Raw genomic sequence first — 14,019 nt, forward strand, 5'->3', positions numbered from 1 at the left:
GTTGGATTTGTTTCTGATATTTGTAGCCTTATAAAAGTGGTGGTAGTAGTACCAGTTTATATTCACAGATGAAAAAAAACAAATTTAAATGTAAGTTATAATGTATTTAGTATTATAAAACAAGTGGGAGTAATAGAAGGTGGCGCATCCTTCAGGTTTGACGTGGACTTCACAGAGGTCCACAGCTACATGACTCGAGGCGAGGCCATCCTGCAGAGCCCTGAGTTCTCTGTCTCCCGCAAAGACGGCAGCATTCAGGATCTGTACGACAAAGTGCAGGTACAAACACCGCGTGGACGAGAGAAATACTTCCTTTACAAAGCTAATCATTTGCTGTTGTGATTGACATTGACATAATAATAAAACAATCAAAAAATGTAAATAACTAACATTAAATAATTCAGCAAATTTAAAAAAATCTTCAAATATATTATAAAAAGTATATATTCAAATTGATTAATTAAAGAGAAGATCATATGTATTCATATTACATTGTTGATATTCCATTCTATTTTTTTTATAAAATTACTGTACTGTAATGTATGCATTTTTGCCCTAGATTTTTTTAAAGTTGATTTATGGCTTTTCTGACTTCTGTTTGTATTTTTAACACATTTCCCCTTTCTTATGGGTAGTTTTGAAAATACTGTGGAATGAATCAAATGAACTTTCACCATCCTAACATACTGTTCATGTTTTGGAGGGGCCCACTCAAATAAAGTTCTGTTGCGATTCAGAGATTGAAACATCATGCGATATTCAAGACACATAAACAGTGGGGAAAATAAGTATTTGATCCCCTGTGGATTTTGTAAGTTTATGCCTTAACAAAGATGTGAACAGTCCAGAACTTTTATAGTTAGCTTTTTAGTAAGAGGAAAAAAAATCGTAACATAAAGGTGGTGAATGAATATGCAGATAAATGTTTTCCGGATTTTGTGTCTTTTGTTGTGATGTATAAAGTTTCTTCATCCTTAAGCTCAGTTTCCTGTCACTCTTTGCTGAAGCTGATAGAACGAGAGCGTCCAGAGAAGTACCGAAAGCTCCAAGAAGCCACGCGCACGGCACAGACACTGGTTGAGCAAGGTATTGTGTGTACACACACACACACACACACACACAGTCATTCGCATACTTTCACACCCATTCAACGGGCACCCTGTCTGTCCCCATGGCAACGCCTCCACCTGTCCCACCCTCCCTCCTCGTTGCCATGGAAACACCAATCGAGAGTCTAATCCGCGCTCTTCGCTGCCCTTGTTGAGGCCGTCAAAAAGCCGAGATTCATTCCATTTATACTTTCACATTCCTGTCTTTTATCTTCGCCAACACGCTAACCTTCACCCAAACAGAACGTGTCAGGTTCAGTATTTTCAAATGTGTAGAAAAGCACATCATATCCCCAAGCATGCTGTAAGGCAGGGGTCCGCAACCACCGGGCCGCAGGAAACGTTGAGGCGCAATGATAATACCTCAAATTTAAGGTAAAGGGATATCAATAACTAAAAAATATGGGCCATTATTTTATTCAAAAAATAATATGTAGTTAGAAATCCCGCATTTTATGCATGTTTAATGCGAGCGGCGACTTGTCCCAATTTGTTTGACAGTCCTTAAACGCACCATCTAACTTTCTCCCATGCTGCACAGATAGACTACTATACTGTATTTTTCCTGTTTTTTCTTTCACCTCATATCTGGTCCCAAATGCTGACACTGTGCGGGAATGCATAAAAGTAAGATATCATGACCTTATTGAGCGCTAATGAGCATATTTGTGCGGTGCACCTTTCTGAAAAACAAACTCTAGGCTCATATGTCTTTGGTATTGAGTTAATTAATTAACAATTGCTACCTTTTTACATACGACATAATAGTACATAAACATTAATAAATAATACAATAAATAGGAAATGAATTAAAATAAAACAAATACTTGCAGATTTTTGATTAAAACATGTGTTTGTTTTTTTTACCAAAAATCCATAAATTTGTGGGACTATGACTGCTGAATTGCAAATGTATGTCAATCCACTGAACAATTGTTTGAGAAAAATAAAGTCAATTGTGTGAAATAAGTAAACAAAAACAAAACTAATATTCATTCTCATTCAAATATTTTGTTTTTTTTAACCCCCTAAATCTGTCCTCTGAAAGGACTAAAACCTGATTAAAGATCCGATACCTTGGTATGGATACTATCAATATTGGCATCAATCTGCCCAACCTTCGTCTGTGCCAGCATCTGGTGTGACGCAAACAATATTGTCGAAAAATACCTCTCATGCATGCCAGCCATGTCATGATTCAAATGTGAGACACATCCAAATATGTTGGCCGGTAGTGTGTCTGGATGACCATTGTGTGTGTGTTTACTCTCGCTTTTTTTATCGAATCTGCGCCCTTACCCCACCAGAGGGAACTCGGGCTGAGGACATTGCCCAGGCTGCCGAGCAGTTGAACCAGCGCTGGGTGGGCTTCTGTGCTCTTTTGGCAGACAGGCTGGTATGGCTGGCCTACCAGACTAAGGTACCCCCACACACACACTCTTACACTTTCACCTACATAAATCACTTTAAAAAAAAAAAAAGAATTGTCGTATGAATTCACAACACGACAAGACTAAGCCGGCGAGAGAAGGTGTTCCGTTTCTAGACTGTGATGTATGTGGGGTTTTAGTGTAAGTCGAAACTTTTACCTAAATTAACTCCCAAGTCACTCACACTGTACACAAAAGGACACATAAAATGCAATCATAAAAAGATGAAATACAAGAACTTTGAAAATATTGTCCCAGGCTAGTCTGGAAGGATTAACCTCCTCCCAGAGCTCCTTGTAGCAGCGCACAGAATCCATGTCCTCTTTAGCATTGATTAGGATTAATAATGATCACGACAGCTGATCGGTTGGGACCAATATTGGTGGGCGTGTTTCCTCTTTTTTCCTTGTTTTATGATGTTCATCTTCACGTCCGTGGTGATGGATTTTCTTTTCTTTGGCATACTGCCACTTGGGAGACATAATGAAGTGTTAAACGTTAACTGATCATTGAAGTTATGCATGTTTGCGGAACCAAAATTAAGTTTTTGATTCATTATTGGCAGCGCGTTCATAACTACCAAACGTCGTAACACTTTGTTAACCGATGACGAGCTGTAATAGTTTTTGGACCATGACAGACACATGTTCTGTGACACAGTGGTTAGGAATCGCTGATTTAGTTAAGACATTACATTAACTTTTATTTTATGTTTGCAGCCTTTGCTTCATAGTTAAAGTGTAGTCGCCACTACAGGACCAGTCAGTGATTTTTTGTGGAGCACCATAACCACAAGCACTGAAGCAAATATCATTTAAAAACATATGATAATGTTCGTGACCACATGCACATTTTCTACCAGTTACAGTTAGCTATCAGCATGTAGCATTCTCCTTTTTGCTGAGAAACTCGCACAGGTAAACAAGCTGAAATCTCCCCATCTCGTGTTTTACATGCACACAGCATTTGGCCCACAATGGAATTAGACATGTAAACGTCGTCACTGCAGAACATCAGAAGACATACATTTGGTTAGCGCCATTAATCCATTCCAGAAAGTCCAGTTCTATCCGAAACATACTCTAACCAAATTACTTTTTCTCATAAAAAGTCATGTAAATCCAATTAATCCGTTAAATGTTAACACAAAACACGTTTTTAGGCTTTTACAATTACAGTGGAACCTTGGTTAGCGTCATTCATCTGTTCCATAAGGTCAGACTCCAACCGAATCAATTTTCCCCATAAGAACACATGTAAATCCCATTAATCCGTTCCAGAAAGACAAAAATGTTACCACAAAACACGTTTTTACAGTTTTCTGTTCTGTTATTAATACACTGCCATCTGTGTTGGTTAGCACAGAACTGCAGAGTCAACCGCTGATGACATTATAGACGGTCGACGGAGCTGACTTCTGTTCAGTTGGACTCACGCAGTGTGTTAACAACACAACAAGATGCGCGCCATGTTGTATGCCAACCCGGAAAATGTACACAAACCGAGGCAAAGTTTTGGGTTATTTAACCAAAAAACACTTTAACCGGGGCACTTTACTTTACGCCATGATTTTGTCCTACCATTTATTATATATTAATATATATACCTGTACACCGTTACACTGTATATCATTTTTAAATTTGTTTTGATTGTGACTGTCGTGTGAGTGTGAGTATATCTTCCAAGTCTTTCACACTGCATGGACTCCATTTGTATCCGTCTGAAGAGGTCAGGTGTGACATGACTCAATCTGAGGTTATTGCAGGCGGAGATTGAGTTCGCTCCCGCTGACATATCAGGGAAATAGCCTGTGAGGCGAGACAGATGGAGCATGGATTTTACTTGTCTCATGGGAATCTTGTCTCACCTTTATTTGAACTGACTTCTCTCATATGTGTGTGTGTGTGTGTTTTCAGGTGCTGGCATTCTACAGCTTGTACGAACAGTGTGTGCAGTCAGTAGATGCGAGTGAAAACTGGCTCAAGGTTCAACTTCCGCCATCACCAGAACCCGAAACGCTCAAGGTGCAACTGGACCGATGCAGAGTGAGTACAGCTTGAACTGGTTCCGCTCCTCACAATCCTCAGTGCTTCTCAACTCGGCCTTCTCACGAGTCTCCTACAGTCCAATGGAAAGATAACAGCTACCGCAATGCCAAACTGCACAAAATAACATTGTGGGGCACAAAAAGTGAGTAAGAAACATAAAAAGCACAACAAATATGTTTGGAACTCGCGTCTCTGGTTTCTTTTTGTCGTTTTTTTTTTTCAAGTCACAAATAAGCTGGAGCCACCTTTTTGCGTGCTTTTGAGCAGCACCTGCTTGCTGGATGCCTTCATGTCAGAGTCTCTGTCAGAAAGCCCGCAGTTTTTACATGTTTATGTCTGTATGGTTCACTGATAATGCTTTCGTCAAGCGCTGAGATTTGGTACTCTGTTCGGCGGGCCTTGAACGCACCGAAGTTGTGTACAAAAGTGACGCAAAAGTGAAACCTATGTATAACTTTCTGAAATACAGACAAAACTGTAGTCTTTTTTTTCTTTTGAGAACCTCTACGTTTTAGTCTCCAAAAGTCTCTTCACTAGATTTGTCGCTACTTAATGAGCGGGAAGCAATTTGTCAATCTAACAGAACATACAACTAGATTGTGGTGTACCCCAATCATCAGTACTATTTAATAACATTGAACATTTAATAACAACTATTATATAACATTTGAAGGCCATGAAAGACTTAACGTTAGTACTTGCATTTTGTTCAGGGTTTATTTACAAGAGCTAATGAAAACAATCTAAGACATTAAACAAATCATTTAACCTTGTCAAAACTGAAATAATGTTATTTGGTCAAAGTAGAAAAGACCACTTCATGCTTTTTCAAAAAATGTTAATTAATAAATCAACGCTGGTTTGTGGTTGACTACAGGCTATTAAAAGTATTTTTAAAAGCCTTATTAAGCAAAATTTCACATATTTTTGGCCTAAATTAAGCATTTTCAAGCATAAAAATTGCTAAATTAACTGAAATACAAATAGAAAGCATTCAGAAGATGCCTTCAAAGATGTTGTGATGTTATGTAGTATTCTACACTGGTCTCTAGGTGTCAGTACTGTTACAGTGATGAAACAGTAGCCATCACAAGAAGTACCGGAAGTAAAAAAGCAAGGAACTCTCCCAGTGCTAAATATATTTTGTCTTATTTATGTCTTTTATGTCTTATTTATGTCTTGTATGTCTTATTTTCCCTAATTGTATCTACTATAATCAATGGGTAATACTAATGTAAAGATGACTGTAGGGGTGTTATTTCATGTCCAAAGGGCTCTAATAATGTAAAAAAAAATATTTAGAAGGTCGTAAACAGGTTTTCTATGCTTTAACTACAAAAATATTTCATTTATAAATACGAAATCGTACTTTGCGGAAATTCACTTATTATGGTCGGGTCTAGGACTAGTTAACCGAGATAAACAAGGGAGTTTTTATTAGTCACTCACTGAAGTAAATCGGGTACTCGGTTCCCTCGAGTCGCTATCACAAAGCGCATGCGCAACAAGTGAGTGCATCCGCGAAACTCGAATCTTGGTCGAGTACCCATGAATCAGTGAAACCTACGGGGTGAGTGAGTGAACCGTTCATTTTGTAGAATCTGTGTTGCGTGTGTGTGTGTTTGTGTGGGATTGCAATGGCTCCATTTCAAGTCAAAAAGTCAAAATAAAGACACGTCATTTAATGAATGCGATCGCTCCTCCACATGCGATACAGAGAGCAGATGATCAATCGTAAACGTGACCATGTAGAGACAGAAAAGACATGATGTCATGTAAATAAGATAAATACATCCCAGGTCCCTTACATTTATTGTGTTCTTTCTTATCATTTTAATGTATGAATTCCTTTTCCCCATGCATCCATTTGCCTCAGTACTTTTCTGTGAGTATGACATGTCATTTTTATTTAGAGTACTCATTACTTGAATATAATCTACCGACTGTGCTTACAGTTTAGAGGTTGTTTGTTCTTCCTTTCCCGTCTCCTGATCCTTTTATGTTTTATTTTACTCTGATTTTACTCTTCTTTGTCTAACCTTTGCTTCATTTAAAACACTCGTCGTACATTTGCTGAGCTCATCCAATTTCCTGCTTGGCTTCCTGCTTATTAGCATCAGGGCCTTTATTTAAACATTCCCATAAAATAGAACTGATCTAACATCAAGCTAATTGAGTGGAACTTGGGGAAATGAAAACACAATATACGTCTCGGGTAGCTAAACCTCGTCCTTGCGTCTTGCAGGAGGAGGTGGCCCACCTGTCTTCATTGCAACCACAAGTGGAACTCCTTGACAAACGTTTGAAGGAGCTAAAAGAGGAGAAAGACGGGGAGGAGGACACCTCGGCAATCCTGGACGCCGACATCAATGCGTTCAAAGAGCACTACCACAAGGTTCTGGAGGATCTGAGGGCAAGAGAGAGGCAGCTGCAACTGAGTGAGAGCTCTCTTTCATAAATGATATCATTGATTGTACCAGTTATATGAATACAGTGGATACCCACACATTTGCAGCCTCTCAAATGCAGATTTTTGATAAAAAAAAAAATATATATATATTTTTTTCTCAGAAAATAGACAGAAAAGACATCTCATTTACCCTAATATATGAACGTTACATACGTTACATGTTCTTGACTGGCTACATCCTGACTCCTGTTCCAGTTGTTGGCCAGTTGCTCCAATAAAATAAAGTCCTCTTTTCATGGGGGTTACAGTCCGGCACCACCAACAAATGGGAAAAATCTACACACACACCTTAAGATCATACAGTATATTAACCTGAGTTCACCTCACTCTAAGTTTTCGAGGTGGGATTGACTGTCGATGCTAGCGCTTCTGTAGCCAAGCAACCTTTTGCATCTCACAACGCACACTTATGGTGCATTCAAGAACCGCCGAACAAAGTACGAAATCTCAACGCTTGACAAAAAAACAGTAAAGGGCTTTTATTTATATATTATTATTAACTTAGAATCAGAATCAGGTTTATTGCCAGGTATAGTTCCCACAATATGAAGAATTTGTTCCGGTTGGTTGGTGCAGCAATAAATATAGGAAGAAATATAAATCTAAAACTATACAATTAATTATTTAATTTAGGTATAATTTAGGCTTCATATCTGACTTCCACCAAAACTCGACTTACATATCTAATTTCAGTATTTCATGGACGCATACCTGCTGTGTGTGGTCGGGGATCAAATATTTATTTTCCTAATTGTATATGCTTCTATGCAGAGCTGCCATTGCTGTGAGACATTATAGCTCGTGATTAAGAACATACTTTTAGCAGCATTACAATGCACTTTTTCTTCTTCCCAGTTGAGATGTGAGTGGAGCGCATTAGGAAGTGTTTACTGCTAGCAGATGGAAACAGCAGAATAGATTCTGTTATGTGTGAGCAATTATAACGCATTTAGCAGAATTACATTTCATTCAGTCAGCACACAGCGGAGGCTCGTCAGCCAGCATATTTATGATCGGACCATCTTCTACTTTTGGTGTGTCTAGTCCTGGAGAGCTTGCCCCCAGCTCGTTACAAGGAAACGATATCGACGCTGCTGGCGTGGTTGCAGCAGTGTGAGGCCAAGCTGGCTATTCCGTCCACAGCTGTTACAGAGTATCCCGTCATGGAGCAGCGACTGAAGGATGTCCAGGTACAAGCATACGTTTAAGTTTTTACATTTGAATGGAAGAATCATACATTCCAACTGGAATTGCATTCAAAGCTGCAATGAAGCCAAGCCGAAACACATCACATCATCTCGACTGCGAGGAAAACACGTTAGGAAACAAAAGGAAAATTGGATTTCTTGTTCAGTGCAAAGTAAGCTTCAAAATAAAAACATTTTAACCTGGATTTTACCACATCAACTAACAAAATGCACCCATTTTATTTTACATTTCAGATTGTTAGCCACCGGATGAAGATGTGCTTATGCACGACAACTACCGTATATCGTTATTGTAGGCAAGACATACAGCAAAATGACCACGGCTGCTCTGCTAGATGAGTATATGAAAAGACAAGACTCAAAACAAACAACCGTAGGTTCAAGAATCCTTTAAAAGTAAAAATAAAAAGTAAATTTGTGAGTAATGGCTAGTTTTGGAAATAAAATTAAACCAAAAAAAACAGTAAAAAATGGGAAAAATAGAGCATAAACACAAAGTAACACACACTTACCTCTGTACATGATAAGTTAATTTCCACCAAGTAGGATTCCTTATTTATAAATGGAATATTTTCGTAGCAAGAGCATAGAAAATGTAATTATGGCCATCTAAATATCCATACATCCATTTTCTATACCGATTCATCCTCATTAGGGTCGCGGGGGCATGCTGGAGCCTATCCCAGCTGACTTCGGGCAACAGGCGGGGGTACACCCTGGACTGGTCGCCAGCCAATCGCAGGGCACATATAGACAAACAACCATTCACACTCACAGTCATACCTATGGACAATTTAGAGTCGCCAATTGCATGTTTTTGGGAATGTGGGAGGAAGCCGGAGAAAACCCACGCGTACACGGGGAGAACATGCAAACTCCACACAGAAATGCCCAGGGGAGAATCGAACCCAGGTCTTCCCGATCTCCAGGCTGTTCCTGTATTGGCCAGCGTGCTAACCACTAGACCACCTCTAGACATGAAATAACACTTAATCAATACGATTGCTCCTCCTCTTGCGATACACGGAACTGATAAATTGTAAAGCCAACCATGTAGAAACAGAAATGACCTGCTGTTGTGTAAATAAGATACATAGGATAAGGCTATTTAGTTTGTTTAATGAAAGAACGATGTGGATCCTTTAATATAACGGCAGGGGAAACAAAGCTGCAAATCTAACATAACATTTTCCACAAGATGAGCAAAGCTATTCTTTCATCAGCCCTTGAAAATAAACCTTTTAACTTGAGGGAAAACATGTGTGTGAAAATTGGCATCTTGCCTGCTTAACATGCAGCGAGCTGGCCTCCTCGCTCAGTGTTTGCCTGCAGCCGCATCATTATGAGAGGCGTATGAGCAAAGTCCCGGTAGAGCTAAGCAGTCCCTCCAAATGATCCTCTCGTTCCTGCGTTCACACCTAAAACAACAACAAAAAGATACATCCGCTTAATTTCTATGTAAGGGGTGTCCAAACTTTTCCTCTAAGGGCCACATACTGAAAAATGAAAGGACTACTTTGATATTATAATGAATATAAATATTTACATTTTCTTCTTAAATAATCTTTGTAAATTTTCTTTTTGTTGACTTTATGCCCTTAATAGTCTGACTATATTCCCATAAACTTTATTCCCCAACTTAATTTTTCAAAAGTTACAACTTTTTCGTGTTTTGTTTGTTTCTCATAATATTACGACTTTGAATAATGTATTTTTTCTTTCATATTTCAACAAAAATGACATATAATACTCTATTCTTGTGAAATTGTGACTTAGAATGCAACTTTTTTTATTAATATGTGGACTTTGTTCTTGCACCATTTGAACTTTTTCCGCAAACCTCATTTTCAAAAAATGCCAACTTTATTTGTTGTTTAATTTGCTTTTCATCATATTACGACTTTTAAAAAATAATGACTTTTTTCTTCAATATTTCAGTTTTATGCTACTAAAATGTTACTTTTCCTCATACCGTTACGGTGTTTTCTTCTTAAAACTGTGACTTTTTCTTGTTAAATTACTATTTTTTCTCTTCACATTTTCTCTTTATTCTTGTAACATTACTGCAGATTTTTTCATTTTTGCTGTTTTGTTTTTTTTTCAAATTTTCTTTTATTATATTTTTAGAATGTACCGTGGGCCATTAAAAAAAACAGCAGCGGGCTGCAAATAACCCCCAGAGCCACACTTTGGACACCCCTGTTCTGTGCCTATGACCTCACTAGGGTCACAGGTCTCCAAAATATGAATTTAGAAATGAATATTGACGTTATTAACTCATTCTATCCATTCTATCTATTTTTCAAAAGACAACCCCTTCAGGGCCATTTTAGACGATTTTGACTAATCTTTCAAGGCACACACAATATTGTGTTCTATGGCTGTATTATCATGGAACTTACCAAAAGAAAGATTAGCCTCCCATCTTTTATCATAACAAAAGCTTGTTTCTACCTTTTCCCGTTCTTTAGCAATCAGCAGTAGAACGTAGCTAAGTTTCACGAAAATATCAGTTCCCAATAGAAAAGGGAGAAAACCTTTTTTGCTTTTGTGCTCAAATATCTAAACAACTACAGTATACCACAACATACACAACACAAAAAAGGCTATTTATTTACAAATATAACACCATGAACTATTTACGATTTTCGCATTTGGGACTGGACTATGTGTGCGCACATTTGTGTGCCCGCGTGTGTGTACGTGTGAAAATGTCCCTGCAGAGCGTAACTTTTTTCCCGTGTGTTACGCAATGTAACAGCTGCCTTTATGCAAGCGCTTCCTCTTCCTGTCACCTGTGTTTCTCCTTCCTCTCATGATCCCTGCCGAGCTCTTATCCAATGCACTTCTGCCACCTAGTAGCCATTTTTATGACATTAAAATTGCTCTCAAGCCTAATCCATTGGTGAGGTGTTGCATCAGCACCTCCTTTATCCTCTCACGCAAAAAAACTAAATACGTTGTTGGGATCAGGGGTTCGGGTTTATAAAAACGTATAACTACGTTTTTGGAATTGAATGAGTTAAAAAAAAAAGAATAAATATAGGAGTAAAGAGATGACATAAACACTATATAATGCATTAATACATACACAATATAGATTAATAAATAACTTGTTCATAATGATCAATATATGAAATATACAGCTTGACTTTGATCAGATTGGTGCACATGCTTCTGCATCATCCATCCATCCATCTATCCATCCATTTTCTTTGCCGCTTCTCCTCATTAGGGTCACGGGGGTATGCTGGAGCCTATCCCAGCTGACTTCGGGCGACAGGCGGGGTCCTTCTGCATCATTTTGTGTCAAATTTGATGTTGCTGTTGTCTCTGTCTGACTTCTCCAGGCGCTCCAGGTGGCGCTGACCAGTCACCAAGGGGAGGTGGACTACCTGACCGCGGCTGTGGAGCAGGTCTTCCAGAAAGCTCCGCCTGAAATTTGCCAGAAGTAAGAGCTTCTCAGATGGGACCCCGTGGATTATGATACGTGCTTCTCATGCGGAAATTCCATTCAGCATGTCAAAGGAAATGAAAAGAGCACTGCTGTTGGTACTTATGTAGGTATCGCACTGAGATGGACAATATCATGGCACGCTGGAGGCGACTCAGCACCACGCTGACGGAAAATGCCAAGACAATCCAGGAGCTCATGGCCAAACTGATGCAGTTTCAGGTCAGACACAATTATGACTGTAATGTGTTTCAATAGCATCGTGAGCCCCTTTAAGAAGGCGATGGAGGCGGTGCCACAGCAGACAGATTGTACGATTGTAGCGCTAGTGTGAAACACCAGGCTAAAGGCTACACCGCGAATTCGATTCCATCTGTTCTATCAATCATCTTACATCAAGGTTGCCCAAAGTGTGTTTTATTTATTGGCCCGCTGTACATTCTAAAAATATTATAATATAAAACTTTTTTTAAAAACAGCAAAAATTGAAAAATTTTAAGTAATTTGAAGAATAAAGTGAAATAATAATAAGAAGAAGAAAGTGAAAATAATAGTAATTTAACATAAAAAGTTGTAATTTTAAAAGAGTAACGTAATATTGTGAAAATGTAATTTTAGTAGCATAAAGTTGAAATATTAAAGAAAAAACACATTATTTAAAAAACAATTTATGTGATGAAAAACAGATTGTTAAAGTTGTGACATTACAAGAATAAAGTCCAAATATTAAGAGGAAAAAGGTGGCATTCTTACGAGAAAAAAGGGAGCAATTTTATGAGAATACTATATTATAATATTATGAGGAAAAATAATGTAATTTTAGTCGTAGCAGAGTTGAAATATGGATGATATTTCAACTCCGCTACGACTAAAATGATGGTTGCCAGCCAATAGCAGGGCACATATAGACAAACAACCATTCACACTCACATTCATACCTATGGACAATTTAGAGTCACCAATTAACCTAACATGCATGTTTTTGGAATGTGGGAGGAAACCGGAGTAGTTGAAATATCATTTTTTTTTAAGTCATTATGACAAACAAAACAAAATAAAGTTGTAATTTTTTGAAAATTAAGTTGGGGAAAAGTTATAATTGTGACAAAAAGAAAGTTTCCAAAGATTATTTAAGAAGAAAGTTTAAATATTTAGATATTTATTAGAATATCAAAGTGGCCCTTGCATCTGTTCATTTTTCAGTATGTGGCCTTCAGTGGAAAATGTTTGGACACCCCGTCTTACATTATCATTCATCATGCTGTTTTGTGGTTGAATACAGCTTATTGTTAAAGAAAGAATATGCATATTCAAGCAAATTTGACGTATTTCTGACGTAAATTAAGCATTTTCCATTTCAAAATGGCTAAATGAATTAAAATACAAATATAAGGCATTCAGAAGACACATTCAAACACATTGTGATGATATATAGTATTCCACAGTGGTCATTAGGTGCCAGTAATGTTACTGTAATGTTGTGTGAGACACACAAGCATCAGACTTGATCTCTGGATCAACAAGCTTTTAATGCAGGTTTGAATGATCTCACAACAGGCACAACACAGGCAGAATATTTCTATCCTAACATGGGCTACTGTTGCAGCCATAACCCATACCATGGTAAAACTCAACTCTGTCCACCCCCCACTCAGCTCACTAGCACTGGAAGACATTCCAGTGCAGACACAGCAACACACATGAGCACGAGTCTGATTTATGTCTTAGATGTCTTATTTTGTCTTATTAAGTATACGGTATTGGGTAATATGAGTGTACAGTAAAGGGGTGTTATTTCATGTCTTGAGGACTCTAATAATGTTGAGACCCAAAATTTTGACGGTCGTAAGCAAGTTTTCTATGCTCTAGCTATGAAAATATTCCATTTATAAGTAAAGGATCCTATTTTGGGGAAATTCACTTATCACTCTTTACAGTGGAACTGTGTTTTTTGTTATTAATTAATTCTAGAAGGTCCGTCAAAATCGGAAACACGAAAACTTCCAACAGAAAACAATGTAAATCCAATTATCCGTTACAGACACCCAAAAATGTAATTAAATTAACAGAAAATGCATTTTGTAAACAATAATTCTAATTTTACAGGCAGAAATCAATGGGGAATAAATATAAATGACGAATGAACATTTAACATCACTGTTATTATTATGAGTGACGAGGGAGGAGGGAAGGTGACACCATTTTTGTACTTTACGATGAGGTTTTCTTGAATTCTATGGTGTTTCTCATATTCTTTATCAAATTTCTGGCACTTGCAACTTTCTTTGGCCTCATGACGG

General features: G+C 37.9%; 1 protein-coding gene across 13 annotated transcripts in view; it reads left to right on the forward strand.

The window, feature by feature from the left end:
* The window catches only part of dmd (dystrophin), a 235,406-nt gene that overhangs the window by 111,278 nt on the left and 110,109 nt on the right, over positions 1–14,019 (forward strand). For all 13 annotated transcript variants that reach the window (XR_008569972.1, XR_008569973.1, XM_054772711.1 and 10 more), the window contains 8 exons: positions 156–279; positions 1,008–1,086; positions 2,417–2,529; positions 4,456–4,584; positions 6,833–7,025; positions 8,102–8,247; positions 11,616–11,716; positions 11,830–11,941. Coding sequence is in view for 11 of the 13 variants with exons in the window: in XM_054772711.1 (XP_054628686.1) it covers positions 156–279; positions 1,008–1,086; positions 2,417–2,529; positions 4,456–4,584; positions 6,833–7,025; positions 8,102–8,247; positions 11,616–11,716; positions 11,830–11,941 (997 nt within the window). In the remaining 2 variants the exon portion in view is untranslated. The remainder of the gene's footprint in view (positions 1–155; positions 280–1,007; positions 1,087–2,416; positions 2,530–4,455; positions 4,585–6,832; positions 7,026–8,101; positions 8,248–11,615; positions 11,717–11,829; positions 11,942–14,019) is intronic.

The sequence above is a fragment of the Dunckerocampus dactyliophorus genome, chromosome 1 (assembly GCF_027744805.1).
Source record: "Dunckerocampus dactyliophorus isolate RoL2022-P2 chromosome 1, RoL_Ddac_1.1, whole genome shotgun sequence".
NCBI classification, from domain to species: Eukaryota; Metazoa; Chordata; class Actinopteri; order Syngnathiformes; family Syngnathidae; genus Dunckerocampus; species Dunckerocampus dactyliophorus.